Source organism: Vanellus vanellus, assembly GCF_965231255.1.
Source record: "Vanellus vanellus genome assembly, chromosome: 1".
NCBI classification, from domain to species: domain Eukaryota; kingdom Metazoa; phylum Chordata; class Aves; order Charadriiformes; family Charadriidae; genus Vanellus; species Vanellus vanellus.
Window position 1 is genome coordinate 96,555,673 of NC_138905.1, and position 22,833 is coordinate 96,578,505.

The 22,833-nt window shown below is 41.1% G+C and overlaps 1 protein-coding gene across 1 annotated transcript in view; it reads right to left on the reverse strand.

The window, feature by feature from the left end:
* Positions 1-22,833, reverse strand: part of IMPG2 (interphotoreceptor matrix proteoglycan 2) — a gene marked incomplete at both ends in the record, with an annotated part of 63,416 nt that overhangs the window by 25,294 nt on the left and 15,289 nt on the right. Inside the window, 3 exons of the mRNA XM_082479035.1 lie at positions 8,082-8,105; positions 8,204-8,235; positions 19,724-19,890. Coding sequence (XP_082335161.1) covers positions 8,082-8,105; positions 8,204-8,235; positions 19,724-19,890 — 223 coding nt within the window. The remainder of the gene's footprint in view (positions 1-8,081; positions 8,106-8,203; positions 8,236-19,723; positions 19,891-22,833) is intronic.

A 22,833-nucleotide genomic window follows, 5' to 3' on the forward strand; every position in this document is an offset into this window, starting at 1 on the left:
AGTTAGTGTCTCGAACTCTGTTTCTCCCCCTGCCTCTCACAGACACATAACATTTGCAAATAAACAGACCTGAAGACAAATCTGATTAATTTTCTATTTAAGCCAAGAATCTTTTCACCCATCCTTTCTCTGGAGGCACAGGATAAACCTGTGCATAATGGTTAAAATATAGTAAGTTCAGGGAATGTTAAACTGACAGGGTGAGATCTACATAACAATTATAAAATAAAAATAAAATCATCTCCAAACATGAACAAAGCAGAAAATACTTATTCAAGGGTTTAAACAGAACCTTCATGTATTTGCCTGAACTAAAGTTGATGAGCTCTTTGCAAGCTTTGAAATGTACAGTTATTTGTGTCTGCTTCCATCTCGTGGACACTGCTACCTGCTTTCACCCAGCACAGGGCACAGTAACTCCCTGCTGCCTGCTGATTCTTTGACAACCTCGGTAAATCTTGGAATGATTTCCAAGAGTGGAAAGCTGAATTTTACTGGCAAGTATAATTTAGACAAGATATCCTCTCTGCCATTGCCATCACATGTATAGAGTCACAAATAACTAATTCAAAAAAATCAACTTCTTTCTGCGAAAAAAAGCAACCCAAAATCCCACATTAAAGGGATTTACATAAGAATACTAGTTATATTTTAGAGGATTTAGTTTCCTTACTTGTTTATCGTCTTAGAACTGAAATAAAAACTATTGCTTAATGAATAATTGGTCAGATGAAATATTTTCCAGTTATATTCACCTTAGTCCAAGGATGCATTACTCTTACCAATTTCAATAAGCATTAGATTACATCTATACCAGAGTTTCACCAAATTACAGCATCGGTAAATAAAGCATTTTAGTGCATCATCTTTAATGATGGCACATTCAGAAGCAAATTTGATTCTACTCTTCAGAAGAGGTGAAACAATCTGGGATTTTACTTATTACAAACAGGTTAGTGTAACTAAGATCAGAATAAAAACTCAACAAAAGCAAAGTAATGTGAAGTGAAACAACTCTGCTACAGGATTTGTAACCTTCTGTTCAGCTGAAGTGCTGAAACCCAGATATATACATTAGTTAAGCCTTGTATCAACCCCCTTTTCTTGAGAAAGGGACAACAAGAAACACGATTTGCTTTCGTAGAACAAATTATGCTCTGAGCTCAACGTGAGACTCACAGGACTCCATCCAGCTGCCCACAGGCCAGTGCCTGCCACGCTTCGAGGGGCTTCCAGGCACTCCTGACCTCCAGCTGTGCCCCAGCAGACACTGGTGGCCCACAGATCCCACATCATACCCACCAGCCTTCTGCAGATCCATTAGGGCATCTCAAAAGGACCTAAAAGGCCACCTGGCCAACTGAACTGTGGACCCAATTTTGCAGTGAGCTAGCCTTGGCTAAGGGGCACATGCCCACCCAGCCACTCTCTCACTCTTCCTCCTCAACCAGACAGGGGAGTAATAAGATGAAAAGGTTCATGGGCTGAGAAAAAGACAAGAAGATTGCTTGCCCATTACCTCCGTGGGCAAAACAGACTCACCCTGAGGAAAATTAAATTAGTTTATTGTGCATAAATAGATCTAGGTAGTGAGAAACAAACATCAAAACACCACCTTTCCTCTCCCCTTTCCCAGGCCCAGCTTCACTCTTCACTCCTCTGCCCAGTGTGGGCCCTGCAGGGGCAGCAGTTCCTCCAGGAAATGTCTACCTGCTCCAGCATGAGTCGTCAACAGCCTGCAGGGAAGGCCTGTTCTGCCGTGGAACGCGCCCCCTCTTTCTCCTCCACCTTCGACCTTGGCCTGTGCTGCCATTTCTCATTCCTTCTGTTCCCTCCTCTTCTCCCTGTGCAGTGTTTTTGCCCTTTCTTAAACACATTTTCCCTGAGGCACCGCCATGGTGGGTGGCTGCGGGGCTCAGCCGTGCCCTGCAGTGGGTTGGTTGGAGCTGGAACATGATGTGCCTGGCTCCGGGCAGCCCCGGCCCCTCCTCACGGGGGCCGCCCCACAACCCCCCGCTGCCAAAACCCTGAGCACCAGCGTCAGGTATCAACAAGATCAATTTTAACTAAATTGCTTGACCTTTTCAAGGAAAAATCCTCAGGTAGGGAAAAAACCCAAGGAGAATGCTAGCATATGAATCACACTTTCAGAAGAGAAGCAGTTTGCAAACGGAAAAGCTTAAAATTAGCTTTCTAGAGTAGAGTACTACTTCTAGATTGCCTTGCAGGTTACAGACACATCAAAATAAAATTCTCCACATTTCAAAGGTCCCAGAGCACTCTGACTGTCCCTGACTCAAATGAGCGGCAGCCGTCCATCCAACAGGGCGCTTGGGTTAGCAACGTCACCTCAGGCACCAGGCTAGCCACACGGTGGCAACCACAGGCCAAACCAGGCTATGGGGCAACCATGAGAGTGCTGAAAACCTTGGTGAGAGCAAGGCCACTGTCATTTACAGCGTAGCAAACCCATCACCTCAAGCAGGAACAGGACATGCTCTTTGTCCAGGCCAGACAATTTATCCTTACTGGCACTGAGGGGCTTTTAACTATAAGCCCCCAAGAGCTAACCAATTTTCTGACAAAATTCCAGCGCACAGCTGGCTGAAAATTAAAAAGCCAAGGGCCTATATAACACCTAGTAAAACGCTGATCAATCTAACCAAGCAAGACCAGTCAAGTACCAAACTTGGTCAAACTAACAGTTATCACTTTTTTCTCAGGAGGATAAAAGAACCACTGTTTTAAGAAACTGTGCTATAATCAACCTCACTTTATGCACAACGTTGTTTTTTCATTGCTTTACCGGAACAGTGAGGTTTGCTTTCTTTTTGCATCCATTTCTTTTTGCCTTCTACTTCCCCTTAACATTTTATTTTTTCAAATGCCCACTTTATTAATCTCCTAAAAGAGCAGCAACAGTACTATGTATCTCTAAGGAAGCCACTCAAAATGGACAGCACAATGCATATACTGATTTGCCTGAACACACTGGTCTTCAAAGTAAAGATTCAAATTCCCCTTTGGTCACACCATTTAAAACATTGGGGATTATTTTTCCCCAAAATTAATCCAGGGCCCAGGCTTTATTTTTAACTATACCTATACAAGCGAGCCACTCCAGGTGGAGGGACTATATTCCAGCAAGTTATGAATTTGAGACACAGACATACAAAATGCAATTTCTATTGTCCTACCTGCATGAGTGATGCCCTGGACCACCTTGGCTGAGCAGTAAGCAAAATATAAAAACATACACATATGTATGGAGAGGCAGGCAGGAATACGCACAAGCAGATGTCTAAGCAGCAGAACGAACAACACCGCACTGTGTTTTCTTGGCAGAAACAACCGGTTTCAGATCACACAGCTCTGTTAGACACCTGGACCCAGGCAGGTGTAAGACAAGACCCATAAGGGCCTCAGAAGTTGATCTGAAGCAAACAGTGCTTATGGACAGCCTATACGTATTAATACAGCAAACACAGCTCACAAATACAGCCTACATTCCCCTTCTTCAAACCCCATGGTGAGTGCTTCTGTGTGACATCGGTCCTGTCAGGAAAAGACTCAATAGGTTCCAGTCCACCAAAGCACAGAGTGTCCCATTGACCCATAGGCAACTGTAGAGCCAAAACAAGGTCTTTTGTGCAGCTATGCCATGTTATTAAGGAGAAATACCACTCTGGACCTCTCAAATGAGGCATTGGTGATACCATTTCACCCCCCCATTAAATTTTATAAAGATATTAGTTACACTTTTCTCTACATTCTTCCTCAAGATTTAACACAAACTCAACTCTGTGGTTGAAGAAGGTACCGTCTTCAGGTTTGTACTACACGTTCCAGACACCCATCAGTATATTTATTAGTTTGAATGTCCTAAAGTCTAATTTGCTATGGCAAGCATCTATTTTTCTTAAACATTATTATTATTATTTCAATACTCATATTGTAATTTTGACCTCTTGTTTTTAATTAAAGCAGGACAAACCTTTCATAAGTGCTGTCTGACAGTAGAGAGCACAGAAGGAAATACACAACTGAAGAGGAGCAGTGTAGAACTCTTGACATGGGGTAAAGCTGTGCAGATGCTCAAAAATTTCTGAAATAAGCAATATCATTGCCACATGCAGACAGCAAAGGAGCTCAGGTATGTTTCTACTTCACCGCAGGCAGAACTGCTGAACCGTTGAAATGATCCCAGCACAGAAGACCAACCCTTTTTTCTTTCATGAAACACATTTACGTAAAAGTTACAAAATTTGAGTTGATACATCATCAACCTTTGCTGCCACTGCTGACGGAATATGGATCCTAAATTTGCCAACGTATTTCAAAGCAGAGAACACGGACAGAACAAAGGAGGTCTGGACATGATTTATTGTGACTAATTTCATTAAGTCCAGAATCAGCAAGTACCATTCAGAAAGGACACGTGCTTCTATTGTTTACATTTAATAGCCCTGTCTGAAGAAGTGAAAAGCAGTACATTATATTAATCTTTTTCAACTACCCCCTACTCCTTATCTTTTCTTCAGCATTCAAGCAAGGCTATGACACAAAAACTCTAGTATTCTACTGCAGCAATTTTGTGCTACTCCTTTGCCTTCAGTTGATTCTCAAGACCTGGCTTTTGACCACCATTAAACAGAATGTCTGTCCTACTGTCATGAGACATATTCCATTATTAAGAGAGCAAAATTCATTATGCAATGTCCCAATGGCCTACTGAATAAAGCAATCATTAAAAGTCTTGAGCTGATGCAGTGCTCTCACACTTCCAACTGGGGCAAAACTCCACAACGTCCACTGGACTGCTCTATACACATCTGGATTATGTCCCGTATATTACTTTTCTTTTGAGGTTCTCCCCTCAGTAGTACTTAGGTTAATCCCCCAGTTCCTTAAAAGGCCAGACTAGCTGAGCGTTTAACCTATGTGAACGTGTGCGCTAGTCTTACAGGAACAAACTTTCATCCTGCTGTTACGCAATTGTCAGTAATGCCGGATTGTGAGTTATTCTGGGAAGCAAATTACACAAGTACAAGCCACAATTCTGTAGGCTACACTAAAACTATCCTAGCATTTAACTAGCTGAAGCCAGCTTTTTCCAGTTAGATAGAGACACAGTATTGACATCGAGGTAGGATGAATGTATTAAATGATTTAAGTCAAAGCTTCAATTCTACAGCTGTTTACAGCTTTCAGCACAGTTTTGCTTTAATCTAGAAAGGTAGTAGAGTTGAAATGACCAACAGATATCAAGGGCCTGTCTTCTGTTCCAGATCAGCCCGAAATTAAGAAATATTCTCGCAGAAACAATTGTTTCACAGAAAAGAAAAAAAAAATGGTCCAAGCTCATGAAAAGACGACACTCTTTTAGCTTCTTGTGCCTGGGCTATGCTCTAGAAAACAAGCCTACTGCAAAAATTCCCATGTTCATATCAGTGGGAAAACCGACTGAGAAATATGCCTAATACTAGGCCTCCAAACTGAAGTGACTGCACATTCATCAGAGAAAGTGGAGTTCCCCAGAGGACAAATCAGAGCACCTCTGTTAGACCCCTGCTTTGAGGCATTCTCTGGAGTAGCCTGTCCTTCCCCAGCAATGTGGGAGCCTCACCTGAACATCTCATCTAGATATCTAAAGCTGGTGCTTTAGGATAGCCCTGCCATCCTTTGAGATGCGAGACCAGGCCAATTCCCTGTTCTCACACAAATGGCACAGCTGGGTGGCAAGACAGCCATGCTCAAATCACTGCATTGCCCTGCACTGGACCAGCCATATCTGCACATGTGGGTCAGCAGGTGACTACAGCACTGCCCAGGAACTGGCAGAATGGCACTCCCATCTCCTTCTGTGCAGAAGGGACTTGATGCTAGATTTCCTGCACTGTGCCTTAAGGACTGGGGATGATCCTGGGTTGGATACTTACTCTGACTTCTTACAGAACATTTTTAAAAGGTCTTCATTTTATCCTGGTGTGTACTGGGAGGTCTAGTATATTTTTGCAGGAAATAATAATGTTGGCTGGTGGCAAAGCTGCGATGGCTCACTCAGTCCTCAATGGAAGATGTCTGAGGCTAGATGAGACATCTTCTACCCATGACAGCTGATCACGGCTTTGTTTTTATATGGCCCGGGTTTACAAACTTCATATCTTAAACCGTAAATGCTCTAAGATGTCCAGAACACTCTTAGTATAAATTTGTGGGGTTTAATACTGCTAAAATAATTTATATTAATGTATTCCTGATGCTCCATTATCCAGATCAAATCTGTTTCTATCTCACTGCTTCGGTCCTGTATCACTCTCTCTATGCTATAAAACATTATCACATCCAAGCACAAGACAAACAACAACTTTCAGAGGAAAAGATACAGTAAACCCAAAGTTTAAACTGATGGTGATAACAAAGATCCCATCCTAAAGCTTTGAACAATCTGAAGTAATATATACTGGGATAAAAGCAGTGTATTTTTGCGAGAGATGCAATACAGCCCCACAGTGAATTGAATTGGGTAAAGCTTGCCAGTTGTCTAGAGCCCCTTTAATGCCTGTCACAAAGCACTTGATAAGATGGCTTTTGGGCAAGTACAACATTAATCACTCTGATCCACCTTCAATCAAATGCTGAGCTTTTTGCATTGTTCAGTTGTTTAGCCCAGTGCATGCAGTGACTCTAAATTAATTAGTGTTGACTAATTCCTCTCATATCTCTCTACAGTTGCTAGATTTCCTGAATTATCACAATGAGGGATACAGTAGGTTTTCAGACTCAAACTTCTTCAGAAAGGTGATTTTTTTCAGTCTTCAACATTCAAACTGAGCTAACTGTATCTCTGAATTCACAGTTTCTGATAAATAAGATGTGGTTCCATTCATATAAAGAGCCAGTCTAGAGAATGATTGATGCTAACAAGAAAAAAAATTGGACCCACAAAATTTACAAGGACAAGATTTTTTTTTTTTTTAATTTATTTTCCCTTTGAAAACAAAAGCATATAAAAGTTTGCTCAATGTTGTATTCTCAACAGAGAAAGTTCTGAACAGATGTACACTACCCAGAGAACCTGGAGGCTGCGGGGAGTGCTCATGTCAGAGAAGTGTTCAGCTCAACAGGACAGAGAGAAACCAGTCTCTTAGGAATCACTTTTGCCCTTATCATCTCATGTTATTAATTTTAATATATAATGTTGTGGTTATGAAATCATTATGGAGATACCCAATTTGCAAAGTTGTTTTTTTTTTTTTTTAAAGTCTGTTCAGTGATTACTCTTCTGAATAAATGAATTACTTGTATTTATCCTAGCTTTAAGCGGCCTGTAAAGCAGGGAATTGAACCTGCCAATTTTGCAGATGAGATCAGCATTAGGTTGTTTGGGTTTGAATTGCTCTAAAAGGAGCTTAGATGGAGTCCTGAGTAGGAATGAAGTAATAGTAATTTGAACTGGTTTCAGCTCAAAAAAGACATGAAAATAACAGGACAAGTCCAGGTTTGGTTTGGTAAAAAGAAGCCATAATTCAGGCTAGTTTTCATTTTTATTGCCTTGTTAAAAGTGCGAGGAACCCAAGCAGCCAATTCCCTTGTAAATGTTTTCAGAGTACGTCTCAAAAGTTTTTTTTTAAAAAAGCTTTTCAGAAACATCCCCCTTTCTTGCTTGTTGTTATGATGACCAGAACTACCTTACAGCCTTTGAGAAAGGCCCGCAGGATAACCGGGACGCTAACACAAGTAACTATGCACACATCTCTTTCCCAAAATAGATTTCCCCCACTAAACCTCTTCAGGTAAATAGTCTGCATCAGTGCCTGACGGCCAACAAGGTGATGACATACTTAAGCAAAAGTACAAGCCCCAGATTGGCTGAGGTATTTTGAGCATGCCAAGCATGCTAGGACAGCCTGCCAGAGGCTCACACGCAAGAACCACAGGACTTCTCCACCACACTTTTCTATGTGCCCTTTTGCACAAAGGTGAATGTTGTTCATCTCCAGTGCACAAACCAACCCCAGCAGCAGCAAGAACTGGAGAAAGCACCAATCAGGAGCCTTTAAAAAGGGAAAATTACTTACCCACATGACCAATCAGTGCAGGAGCTGACAGGAAAAAGAGAGAAACGGTTAGAAAATGTCACAACTCAGCCCTGCTGTTATCTCCAGAGAGAAAAAAATGCAAGGCACACACAGATACTCACCTGCCCATGGCTTCCTTTGCATAGGACAGTTTCTGGAAAACAAACAAACAAACCCTAAGTATATTTCAGTATCATAAGGTGAAAGGAATTGAAGTGCAGTTTATACCACTTTGTTTCCTCCCCTGTGCCAAAATAATTCTCTTTCCTTTGTTCTATGTTAAGTTCAAAATTTATTAGCCAAGTCCCTGCTGAAAAGGAAATGTGTCCTACATTTCCAAAGTACAACTGAAACTGAACAGGTGCTGTAAAGAGCACTAGGTTTGTCAGAAGATGCTCTGCATTTTTCATTTTCCTCCATTGTTCTGCAGGAGCAATGCTCTCTCACCACAGAGGAGGCTAGCAATCAGATCCTTACTTAAAGTAAGCAGTCTTAAGAAATATAATATTACTTCTGCTACTTGTCTATAGATTTAAAACCACCTTTTTGAAAGTACAGTTACAGCTTAAAGTAACATAGTATGATTAGTCTGATGATTTTGTTTATGGTTATACAAGTGACAGGGATAAGATTTTTTCATTCATTGGCATATAAAGACTAAGTTAGGGCTACACAGTTTACAATTTTTTCATCAAAATTCTCGTGGCATAAGAGCCATTGGTTCTAGAGAGGAGTCACAGAAGATTCTGTGAGGAACCCCACAAGAAGTGGAGGAAATCCTGAGCGGTTTGCAGCATGATAGCTGTTGAGGAATAATGCCGTATCCTGCTGCTGTACCAATGTGAACAGAATATAAAATATGTATAAGAAGACTACTTCTGTTTCTCTCTGGTTTGAAGGAAAAACAGACTGTTTGGCCGTTTGTTTATTGGGGTGGCTTTCTTTACATAGTCGATGCAGATATATTTTTCAGTAAGAACTCAGTCCAAAGTGCATCAACGCAAATATCTACATTGAAGTTAAATTACAATAAACTTAAGACATATTATTTCCACTTTGAAAACTCCTCTGCAAAACACCCAAACGTATTTAGTGACCTAAGGACTGTCGCTCTAAGCTATCCTGGTGATTCTTTATGTGAAGGAGGAGTGAAAAAGCGAAAGAAACTTTCTGAGCAGGTTAGCCAGCTCATTCTCTTCACCTGTGTTTCTAAGGAAGTCTAAAAGTTCAGTTTTTATTGATTCGTGGCCACTGGCTTCTCTTCTTTCCAGGACATCTGTGGACAGTAAGTGTGATCACAGCTAGAATGGCAGGCAGCCCGGATATCAGCCAGAGGAGGACTTGGCAAAATACTAATTTCAGCCAGTTTGCTTTTCAGCATGGCCTTTGTTGTACAGGTTCATTAAATGAATGCTTAAGTATGAAAAATTAAGGCACAGTGAGACCAGTTTTAAGTGACAGACCAAGAAATTAGCAAGACTAGGTTGCCTAACAGTGAAAAGTCTAACTCGGGGCCAATAAAATTGTATTGGACTGTAATTTTTTTTAAGGGGTTATTACACTGCTGTATACAGTGCTTGTACTCGGCTTTAGTGTGTTGGGATCCATGAGGAACAGAGAGACAGCTTTTGGAAAGTTATACAGAAGTAATAGCCCATGTAGTAAAAGGTGTTTGTGCACGAGAAAAAGAGACTTCCTTCCATATTCAGTCAGTCAAGGCAGTTTGTAGGTGCTATTAAAAACAAACCTGGTTATTAGGGGCCCCACACATCTTTTTAATACCACCTGCTAGTCCGTAACCAGCTGGTCCACAAAGGCCACTGACAGCAGAGGTCAGTATAGCCCTGACCATTTCATAGAGCAAGGAAATGGAGACAATCCAGTGAGGGACGCCTTGGCCGAGGGCAGCCTGAGGAGCTGGTGGCACCCAGCTTTCCTGAGCCTGGGTCCCAGCACTTAACCAATATGTCTTGTTATTCCCAAGTCTTTTATTCAATAAGTTATAAAAAGAACTTAAAGAACCAAACCTGAAACATCAAATTATTATTTTAATGGCCAAAGGCTAGAATAACAAACATAACACACTATCTCCACATTTACACTTTTTTAAAAAAGGCATGAAATTAAGTTGTCATCCAGTTTTGCAGTAAACTAGCAAAGCTTAATACTGTATGATTGGCTTTGAATGACAGCCTCTGCATGGGCAGCTCGATTATTCTTTAATTCACCTAGTTCAGGACAGAATATTCTCTCTTTGTTGCAAATCACATCTTTTGTGAAATAAAATAACTTTAAAACATCGCTTTTAAGGCTGTTAATGCTTTTAATGGCTGTTTAAATGACCTGGCTTTTCACAATTCTTTCTCAGACAAAATATTACCCTGGATTCAATGGCAGCTTTGAGAAATAACGGTAAGGATTGCCACCCTTACATTTGGTTGCTATATAATGCTGTGAAGCTATTGCAAAAACAACAAAAAAAAGCATGAACTGTAAATTACAAATAAGTTGATAAGAGAATGATCAGTCGTCCATTAAAACCCATATGCCAGTGCAAACCTTGCACAGAGATTATTATCATCTTGCAGCTTTATGTCACAGGTAAAGTCTCAGGTTTTACAGTAAATTTGAAAGGAAAATACGATCTCAATACCCAGTCTTCAGCTTCTTACAGTCTAGAGAGCTAAAAAATAGATTCACACGTTTTGTATCAGTCCTACAGACTGAAATATAAGACTTGGGTTTTGTTACGTTAAATGTTTTTGGTTTTGTTTTGTTTTTTTTTTCAACTGAGGATGTGAAAATTAAGCATCCCCCTATTGCTAAGCCGGTACGGTCTGCAATAGTTTGTAGTGCAATTGCCTTCCTCTCTCTTGAATGTCTAACTTGCATTCCAGTCTGGGGTGGGGGCAAGCACTGGCATTTTAATTTCATGGCAAACAGGCACCTTTTTCCCCTAATTAGAAGCCAGGGGCTCTAGAATTCTAATACTGGCTTGGTTTCTCATTTAGTACAGAATAGCCTTTGCCAGATCACCTCAACTCTCTGGCTCAGTTCCTTCATTAACAAGATGGAGTTATAAACATACCTACCACACCAGGATCTGCAAGGATTAATTAACTTCTTTACCCTTTGAATACTCGATCTATAAATAGTTCTACATAGCAGCAGCAGCCACACCAAAGCTCCAGGGGATGGCTTTTACTCAGTGAAGCTACCTCTGGCAGATGCCTTGTATAAAATCAGTTCTCTTGAAGCAAGACCTTCATAACATTATTATACCAGTTATTCTAAAGCTGGGAGCTGAGTTTTGTATCAGTTGCAACAGTGCTTCCCTTTGTCAACAAACCACAGTTAGTTTTATATAATGCAAAATTCTCACAAATTAATAAAAGTCCGTAGAATTAAATACAGGCTACCACAATGCCACAAATCACATATGGTACTGACTGGATGGATGAGCTTCTGTCAACTCGTGAACTTGCAGAAAAGTAATTATATAGGATACTCTTGTCTGACCCTAAAAGACGATCGTTATGCACAGAAGATAAAATATCTCAGAGATAACTCCAGGCAGGAGAAAAAGATGGAGGAAATGTCAAGGAGATCTTAAATAATCTCATATTAGTTTAATCCTGTCTGTGTAGGATTGTACCAGGCATGTTTGATTTAACCCACCTGTACACATCATTTTCAACAGGAAAGTCATACCAAGAAACTATTCTCTCTTTGCCTGTCCTGATTCCCCACCACAGTGTGTGGCAGAACCACAGCCTCACAAAGGCAAGGCCAAAACACTGGGGGGAATCCAAGGAGATGGATGACACTGTCCAGAACTGAGGCTGGAGGGAAAGGCCAGGACGGAGAGCAGCGCTCTGAGGCACCACCCTAACAGATAAGGTGAAAATATGGTCTACAGTGAGCAAGAGGAGGGAAAGCTTAGTGGAACAGAAATTGTTCAACTTGAAAGGAAGGCTGGAGATCCATGGTAAGGTGTCAGAAACAAGCTTAGAGTCCAGCCTGTCCAGGAGGAATCAGCTCCACAGAAGAGGTGAACTCTCAACATAGAAGTGATTCTTCAGAGCATGTTAGGCAGTGCTATCTAGAAACAAGACGAAAAACAGGGAAAACAAGGAAGCACTATAGATTTGCAGAGTAAAGGAGCTGATCAGACAAGGATGATGAGGATGAAGTGTCAGTTCAGAGCTCTGCCTGGAAAAGAGATGAGCACAGGCATCACTGCTGACAGTTTCTGTGCTGTGCCAGGCACCTGGGAGAGACTGAAGAGGAAGATTTAGGCTGTAACTGGAGGAGAGTGACCAGAGAGAGAATTAACACAGAAAGAGCTTAAGAGATGAAAGGGAGATGAAGCAAGATTTGGAGAAGCAACTGGAGTTAATTAATCTATTTGCATATGTGAGGTGAAGGTCTGTTGGATTTTTTTTAAGCTAGAGGAAGCTAACTAAAACTTGTAATGCAAAAAGAGCGAGCCAAAATCAACCGGAGAGTAGTCAGTGTGGGGATAAGAAAGAGGGTGAGGGAAAGCTGACAGAATGGCTCAAAGGATGGCAACAGAGGACATTTTTTTTACATCTGTAAGGGGCAGGCGGTGTGAAAGATAAGATGAGATCTGCTTTTTTTTCGATTTAGAAGAAACTGGAGACCATTTTATGCAAAGAAATAAATGTTAAGATATCTAAGTGATTAAAAAGATACTGTAAACTGTGATTAGGACATTTGCTTGAACAGAGAAAGGCAATGGTTAGCAAGGAAGATCACAGAACTGGAAGAGGAGAGATAGCTGAAGAGGTCTTTCTGCCTCAGAGGAACCTTAGGAAGACAAAATCATCTACTGTGTGAGGTGGGCAGAAACTACAGCGCCAGGAGTAAGTGGTTACAAATGACTCACATCATTGGGGTGCTATATCCCACCTTTGAACACAGCTCAGAAGTCAGGCAAAATCATGGATTTTACATTGCTAAGCACCCATTTTCAGCATGCTAAGGGTGTGTGTTTTGTTGTGCTACCCATTAAGGCATCCTAAGGCAGGGTTGCCTTCTGTCTCTTTTATCCTAGTCTCCCTCACCGAACAGTCTCTGCTCCAAACACACTGAAACAGAGCTGCTGATGGGCTGAGCAGTCCATACTAAACAAAACTACTGCTGAGTCGACACAATCCCATGTTTTGTATCTTGTCCCAGGAGCTTTTCGAGTCGACTTTTGGCAGGTGAGCACCTCCTGTCACTGTTTTCCAGATTCCTGGGGAAAGTGTCTGCCTTTTGGTTCTCAACCAAGCTGTACTACAAACTCCTCCCCACGGCTAACTCTCAACTCTCAGCTCCACTAAAAAGTGCACGCAGCACAAATCCCCCTCTTACCAGCAACCAACAATCACACAGACCTGGTTCCTTTGGAAAGGATTCATGACATAATCCATGAGTCATGTGTCTCATTTGCCCAATACTGTTCAGATATGCTTTGTTGTACACATGGGGCTGTATATGAGCCCTCAGCAGGCACGGCTGAATATCTGCTCAATGACTTAAGTTACGTGAGCTCCCTTCATTTCTCGTGACAGCTTTTTTCAACATGCCTTCTTGTTGTAGATCGTCATCAGATCTACAAGGAACAGCAACTCATTAAAACTTTACTGTCTGGAATTTGATTGAAGCTGGAGAAATAGAGAGTGGGTCATGTAATCTGCCATAAAGGACAGCTTTGCCCAATTATGTGCCCACACTGGAAATGTGGGATGCAGACAGAACTTTACTATGGGAGCACTGCAGTATCATGCTTTAAGCTGCATTTTGCTATAGACTTGGGAAGGAGATTCGACTTGTACCGGAAAGATTCCATTGAGTCTCTTGGTAAAACCTAAATTTCCTAAATTCTCCAGGAACTGTAAAACATCAAGTGTCAGAATTTTGATGAACTAAATAATGGCCCCAAATTAACTGACCAACAGAACAATGACAAAGTCATGCAAGTCATGACTTTTTGCTTCCTTTTTGCTTCCTTTAAGCACTTTGATGAACAGAAAGGTCACAACGATTATCTCAGCCCACCATGACTTACCTGAATGTGTGACAGTTAAACAGGTAAGTACGACCATCAGTATTTTAGGTTGTCTCCACCCATCAAGGAATGTTATCAGACCTATTTCAAGATATCCACTGCACTAATAATTCACACAGACTAGCTCCTGCAGCTCTTCGTGTGGCAGGTACTGGCTGAGCTGTGACTCACCGCCACGGGGGAAGAAGCTCTATGCAGACAGAAACCAGGATTAAGCAGCAGGCACAGCACAGCTTGCTCCAGCAGGAAATGACCTCCTCACCATTATCAACATTTCCCCTATTTGCTTAGTTTTTATCTCTCCTTTTGGAAATTCGGAGACTGTCACAAATAACAAATGGCCAAAGGCTGGGGAATCACGGAGTTCAGAGACCCTCACGTGCCAGCAGGAACTTGGCAGTTACAGAGCAATACCAGCTGTATTCTATATCTTGATTGTCACTTTTCTCTTCCTCTAGGCCTATACACACAGCAGTCTTGTTTTGCTGAATCAAATATATTCTGTTTGATAGACACGTCAGTGTGGGTTAGGTTCAGAGCACACTGGCAATCAAAAGGGTATTAAACAAGAGGCTGTAAAATTGCTCCAAGTAATCACCCAAGAATATTGTCAGCACTTTTTTTTTTTCCCCACAGCCAAAAGCCACCTTCAAAATGTCAGCATGTGCTACAGCTAAATGTTATAACACAGTTTCTATTACAAAACAGCAGAAGTCCTATATTCAACATGCACGTGTCCTATTTCCTTGTTTTCTGTTATATAATGTCAGACTAATGAAAATATAGAGAGTACAAAACTATAAATATGACTTAATAAAGATTTTTTTTATTCCCTAGGAAGAAAGAGTATTTTTTCCTCCTCTTCTAATCACAGTACACTTACAGATTATATCTATAACAAGACCTGATATTGTTTCTTGTTGTATGAGCATCTATACTACTAGTCAACAAGGCTCCAAAAAAAGGTAAGCAATCAAGGTATTCGCAACGTAGCTATAAAGTAAAAGGTACTCACTGGTATCTTTCAAAAGAAGCTGAACATTTACAGTGTATTCTGCACACTGTGCTCTTTGTTGTTTTTTTTTTTTTCATTTTAAAGAACCACAGACTATATAAGGATGTGCTTGTCTTTACATCTACTTTTTTAAACCTCTTGAAAATATCTGTTCCTACTACCACTCCACATTTTTCACACCTTCAGTTCTTTTAACTTTGTTCCTCCACATTTAAGCATTTCTGATGCTGTTTGTACAAAAAGTTGTTTGCAACCTCTTATAGTAATCGCACGCCTGGTGAGCAGGCCCCAGCAGTTAAAAGAAGAAACAAGGGAAGCACTGGCAACTGACTCTCCTTTAGTCTTCTTATTTACTGTAACAATAGGCTGCATATGAAAGTGCAAACCTCTGGTTTCATTTCTTATGACAAACTGCACAGAATTAAAGAAAAACTGTAGAAAGAAATAGGCAGGGAAGCCAATTTTTGTAGCTAAACAAACCCTCCTTGAAGAATCCTCCGAACACACAGAAGAAAAAAAAAATCTTCTCTAAAGGACAGAAAAAGCAGGAAAGCAGGTGTCAAAACAGTTCGACCAGCTACTCCAGAACCGCCGCGTTATTTCAGAAATTTGTAAATTCAAAAAAAGTGCCTGGCAGCTATGTGGATATCTTACAGAGAATATCATATGCCAGCTGTAAATGCTCCTATGAACAGCACAGACGGCGCTGGTTTGCCAGCAGTGCTGCAATCTCGTAGCAAGAAGTACAAGGCTCCTGGGAAACGGATAGTTACTTTTGCTTGTGCTTCTCCCCTTTTTGATTTTTCAAAAGCTATCTAGCACAAGCGTGAACAAGGCTGCAGTTGCAGGGCAGAGTGGGTGCAATTTTGGGCAATATCAGAATTGTAGACACAGATGCTCAAAGCATAGAACAACCGCATGAACAGGATGTATGAGGACATTCTATATAATACAGTTATACTCCGCCTGAAATGCAGCTACGCAGTAAGGAACACAACTGGGGTTAATTTATATGAAGGAAGGTTTACATGAAGAAATATACTGGAAGCAAAGCTTCCTTTGGATTAGAATTACCTTTTCCCTTTCTGACATGATTTGAAAAGAGTTGGAGGGATAACACAATCCCACACTTCGTAAATCTACTTAATATCCAAAGAAATTACTTAAGCTAATATTCATCCTATGTAAAGCACTCTTATTTAACATGATCACACAAAGTAAAATGAACAAATTTGAGGGGAAAAAAAGAGAATATTTAAAATAATTTTTTATGGTTGGCATAAATCCTGTTAATTTGCTCCTTCGGAAAATCTGGCAGGTGATTTGGTTTAAGAACCTGATGAAAACTGAGTATATGTATTATATATACAGTATAACATGCATATATATATACACACACAGGTATAAGCAATCACATAGAGGCAGGCCTCAATTCTGCAAGACAACATATGGCACGTAGCTTGCTTATTAAAGAGCAGCAAAAGCATTGCCTTCTGAGGCACACTTCCCCTATCAGTAGAAGCCATTTGATGGCAAAAGAGCAAACTCCAGCTATCTGTGCCTTCACCCCCACCAAATTAGTCAAGTCTTCTTGACAGGCTATTAGAGACTGAACAACATTTTTCCTGAAGGAAAAAAATATGGGAGTTGGGACCAGAGCTGGTCTAAGCTCCAGCTGATAACCAGTAAAAAAGTATGCTGAAAGCAAGAGAAATAAAATGCGTCTCTACATGAACTAAGCCATGCTGAAGCAGACATTACATCTGTAGGTGTCTGACAGTGATTATACCAGGGATTAGAGTAAAGGGTAAGAAACAAACCAGGAAGGAAGGCTAGTAAAGTGCCATTTAATTACACTGCTCAAAACAGAAACACACTGCAACAAAAATAGCATGAAAGCAACCTTTTTGCTAAATTATTTTTTTATTGAGAGCAAACCCCACAGATTTATTTTGCCTAATTTTCAGATATGCTGAACTAGTTTTGAGAGAGAGAGGGAAAATTCATGGCATACAGCACTTCTAAAAATTGAATTTCACATTGCCATCTACCAAAAAGTAATATTGAAAGAATAAGACTGCCAGAAGCTTCTAGCATGCAGAATACAAAAAAGGTGGCAGACAAATGCTGTGGCAGTAATAGCCAATAGATACCAAAAGAAAAGCAGAAATACTTTGATCCGGTGCAGGCTCTAAACTAAACTCTTGAGATTAACCACACATGATTCACAGACACTGGAGAGCAGAGGAAGATTAGAAACAAGTGGCATTTAATGAGGCACATAATGGCCAAAGAACTACTGCCAGCCACGCTCACTGCTTTTATACAGTGCCACGCAGAAGTGAGTCTTCCTTTTAAGCAATTGAGAGTGTGGACTATGAACATGCATCACGCATGGACGCTACAGAGTACCATGCACGCTGTGAAATGATGGCAGCCCTTCAGTGAGAAGTGCTCAGCACTTTATAGATCAAACCTAAGGAACTAAAAAAAATATATGGTGGCAGCTGACCATGAACAAATGAATGAACATGCTGTAATGAGAGAAAAAAAATCCCACAAGTAAGGGAAAGGCTTAGCCATACAACTTGGTCAACTTAGCTGATGGAAAGTACAAGAGGTCAGGACATAACCCTTTAGAAAGTGTGCTTGGTCCCACAGGCTGAGCTCCAGCTCTTACCACCACATTAGACTGGAGCAAGCAACTAGCAGGAGGAAGGGTGTTCTTAAAAGCAGTGTCATAACTGCTGCACTTGTTTGGACTTAAAGTTCTCAGAGCTGCTCTAAAGAGGTTTCACACTCTGACAAGCATTTTGTGCATGAGCACACATGAGAAAGAATGAGTCAGTACCAGAGTTAGCAATTAAATCCACCCTCTGACCCATGTATTCAAACATATACTACTAGACCTTCTGAAGCTGGCTGATTGGGGGATGGGATAGAGCACTCTTGCCTTCAGTCTTTGGTTCAAATTTAAATTGAGTTCTGGTTTTTATTTCAAAAAAAGCCACCTGATATATTCATGACATTTTATGTGGAGCACAGTGGTGACAGCATTCAATCAATCCCCCTTAACATAGACTAGTCTCACATCAAATCAGCTCAACAACCATCACCTATCAGCTGCGCTGGAAGCAAATAGAAGGATGAACAGTCCTTTTCCAGAATATTGCAATACTGAAGGGAATATATCCATTTACAGGAGAAAGGAAATCTAAATTACACATAAACCATCTGAATAAGTCATCAAACACAGACCACTATATCTGACTCCACTGTAATGCTGAAGGGTCACACCCAAAAAAGGTAAAGTAGCAGTGGGAAGTGGGAAAGAAGTGAAAAGCATCCTGCTTCCACGAATCATCCTGATTTCTTTTAATAAGCTCCCAACTATACGCCATCTCACTACCAAAAATACAGCAATGATACATTCACTGTGCACGTAAAAATTTCACGTGAATTTTAGTTGTCTCCATCTTTTTGCAGTCTTCTAAGGACAACAGTACCAATAAACATCAAAGCAGACTCTGGCTTGCATCTACCTGTGAAGACTAACACACAGGCTCAGAAGAAAAGAGGGAAAAAAAAAAAAAATCACTCCCCATTATCCACAACAGTTTTCATACTCACATCCCCTAGTGCACATTCCTAGCATAGGAGTCCATAAAAAAGCGACAGGAAAAATTCGTACTAGCAGAACATTACTGATCCTATGGGATCATACATTTAAGACTTATAAGTTTCATAAAACTACTCATCCATTAGCTTGCAAAAATAGAAGACACTGTAATCTTAAAGAAGATCCATAAACCATTCATTTTAAGACAGCCTTTCATCCAGAGAATTAAGATATCTACTGTATTTTAGATGCATACAAAGTTAAGCACTTAATTTTGTACTAAGGACTTAATTTTAAAATTCACAAACTCCTGAAAAGACATCTTCATATTTCATTTGATAGGCTTCTTTAGTTTAGCTTAATGCTCCTTTTATTTGCTTAAGCTAAAATAAGCTTGTTTCAGAGAATATACCACGTAACAGAGAATATACCAAGATATTCAGCATTTTTTTTATTAAATAATTTTATACTCGCACTCTGATTTTAACCTCTGCAAATTTTGCCATCTATCTTGATAGCATGAGAAATACGGCTCAGAACTTCCTGTTTCGAGATGCCATTTGAGCAGAAGACATCTCCATGTGCAGTTCAGAGCAGGAAGGCTGCTACATGCCACAGAGGGCAATGCGCCACAGCCTGCCTCATGTCACACTGCCCTTTCAGACAAGGGCTCTGGACATCATCTACTTGTGAGGAACATACCTATTGAAGAAAACGGTCTCTTCATCATTTGTTGCTTTTCCCTGCAGCAGATCAGCTACAACTTTGGTTTCGGAACTGATTTCAGAAGTATGGATCCAAGAGCTCTGATACTCACGCTTGTACGTTTTAAGTGCTCCACATGTTACCACCTGCCATTGGCTAAGCTGTGTGTTGCAGTGGGACATTATGCCCTTGCTCATGAGAAAACACCAACCAGCTGCTGCACCCACCTTCACAATCAGACTCCGGTGCTCCTCAGACTGGCTGAAGTTTGCGCCCATTTCAAAGGTACTCATTGTTCCTTCCTCACACAGGTTCATCCAGGTGTGGTATTCTTCACGCTCTGGCAGTCTATCCCAGAATGTCTTGAAGACTTCCCAGACTGTTTCCTGACACACTGAAAGCACAAGAAAGGTCTGGTGTTAATACAACAGGAGCGCTTCCATAGCATGGGTGGCCAGGATGGTACTGTCCAAATGTTGTATGCTTTTCAGTACATTAATATATAGAATACAGTGACTGTACACCTACATGTAAATGTGTAAGGCGTTGAAGGGACTGACAAAGAACATCTGGTGGATCTTCCACACTCATACTACTTCCCTCCCTGATATTTTTTTTTACTGAAGTAATTCATTACTTCACTAAAGAAAAAAAAAGAGTGCAAGAGAGAGTGCACTTGTCTCCTAACAACCATCAAGAACAACAGTATTTTCACTGAGTGAAACTGCCCTTGATCAATGGGTCAGATTTTCAGAAAATTTAGAAAACCAAAATAGTATGGCAAATGTCCTTACAGAAAGTAGTGCTTAAGCTTAATTTGTAAGAATGACAGTTGCACTGATCAAAGTTTTAGAGGCTCAATCAGGAACAATTCTTTTGGACTCACCTTCACATGGAATTTAAAATAACTTTCAGAAATTATAATTGCATTAATAATTTGAAAAACAGGGCAGGATAATGACATAATAACACAATATGCTAAGAAATAAGTCAACCTCTAACCCTACCGCATGTATGCGCTGGGAAAGGACTAGATACCTCTGACTGAACAGACAGTTTGAGAATTAAGGGTTAAATTATCTTGTTCTACACCAGCTGCTTTAACATCCCAATCTTGCATGTGCTCTTTGCCAATCAGAGCAGCTGGTCACATAACGCTGAAGCAGGAACCTCTCTGTGACCCAGGATAACAGGAAGAGAGGAAGAGAATAACGTTAAAAGGAGAACAACTCCAAAAATCACTCACCGCAGATGCCAGCCAGGAGTGGTAGTAGGCAAACCTGCTTTGTGGCCTTAATCGGATCTCACTAGTTACATACATACAGTTCAGCAGAGGAATGCTTTGCATTCAGGGAAAGTCTTGACATCATAAGCAAGACCCTACAGGAGACTGACCGTGAATCTGTCTTCTGAAAGTCATTTTCCTCAATCAGTTCCAAGCTGCCAAAACCAGTACCTTACTGCTATTTCGTCTGGGTACTCTGTATTCTGAATTCTAAAACCTATTAAATGTACTTACTTGTGTAAAACTTAACACAGATCACATATGGAAACCTCCCTTCACACAACAGAGATGGACATTTTACTTAAATGCAAAGGTTTTATAAATAACAAACTTAATGAACTGTTTTGCATGCAGTAGTACCCTTAAAGCTTAGCTGATTCTGGCACACTGGATGGCACCATGCAGAAAAACCTTTTTTCTCCACCCTGAATTTCAGTTTATCAGAGCAGTTGAGATGATTTCTCCATTGTGGAACTCTACAGATACACAGATATCTCTTATTTCCATGCCACATTCCTGACAGCTTTCCTACACAGAGATCAGCCCTGTCGCTTACTTGATATGTATGACTAGAGTCCTCAGTCCTCCTACATTATTACCTGTCAGTAGTATATTACTGCTCTAGCACCACACCAGCTTCCAGGTAGCTAACTTTAAGACACAGTCATTAGGTAAGGAGTATTGGAGATGCTTCCAATCAGTTTTGCTTATGAAATAAATCGCCCAATGTACAAACATCCAAGCACCCTCTCAGGTTCCCCCTCAAGTTCTGCTTGCTTCCTCAGCAGCTGAGGAAGCAAACTCTTTGAGGCAGGGACCACATTTCCGCCTGACCTCTGCACAGACCTCAGGCAATGAAGCCATAATCCCCCTCTGGGATTTCTGGATCCTGCTGGAGTACTAATAAGCTTCCCAAAGCAGAATGACATCTGTAGTATCCTCTCTACCATCCCACTCCTAAGACCAGGGCATCCAGGAGAAGACTGAAGTCTGGTTTTGAATCCAGAAGCCCACACTAACGAATACTGCGCTCTGATTTCTTCGGGAGGTATTTATATCCCACATTCTGACTAACACATCTTTCACTCTAGGTGTAACGTTGTACAGCAACAATCCTGTAAGGAGATTATTCCCTGTGGTTGGGGCAAGCCTTCAGCAGGCTATCAATAAGAGTTGAAGCTATGGCAATAGCAGTGGCACTGTCTAATACTACAGTTTTCAAAAGGCAATAGGCAAAGGACTGGCTTTCCAGTTGCAAGTAATAATTGCCGGTAATAATTGAAGGCAGTTTTCCTTAATGCTCTTAAATAAGTTTAATCTCTTTTTTAAAATACATGTGATGAGACAGTGTCTTGCCTGAATACAAGCTGCTGCTGTATGAACAGTTGTCCCAATCAGCTCCCAAGAGATTAAGGATTTGTTGTGTGCCTTTTCATTTGGAATTAGACACCCCACTGAATTCCAATCCCAAAGGCTTTGTGCCATCTGTGGCCTCCAAGCGCACTAACCAGACCCCAGCTATCAGAACAGGGTCATATTTTCTGTGGAAAGAGGAAAGGGGATGCGGATAAGGAGTCACATTCTGTCCCCTCAGGCCCGCGTTCTATCTAGGCAGCTCCGCTGCAGCGAGCAGTAACAAGTTGGACAACATGGTGCAAATTGCTTCTGTATTCAGAAGAAAAAGGCTGGCCCATTTCTTCCTCCCGGGCAGCCTGAGAGATTGCTAGTTCTGACACACAGGGAAGGATTAAAAAGCTCAGGCACACGTCTACCACGACTGCCATTTAATCACTCCTGTCGGCCTTGTCCAGGAAACTGCATCCTCAGCCATGGTGAGCGGCTTGCCACGTACAGTCACCCTGCAACCATGTTGACACGCAGTTCATCTTGTCATTATCCTGTTTACTCCAACTGGCCAGTGTGTAAAGCAGGGGATTGCTTTGCAGGATAACAAATCCAGGCTGTAAGGGCTCAGCCCAAGAACCAGCCCCAAGCACGCTGACACCTATATGGTGTTTAAGAGCAAATCCATAGCCTGGTTAAGGAAAGGAA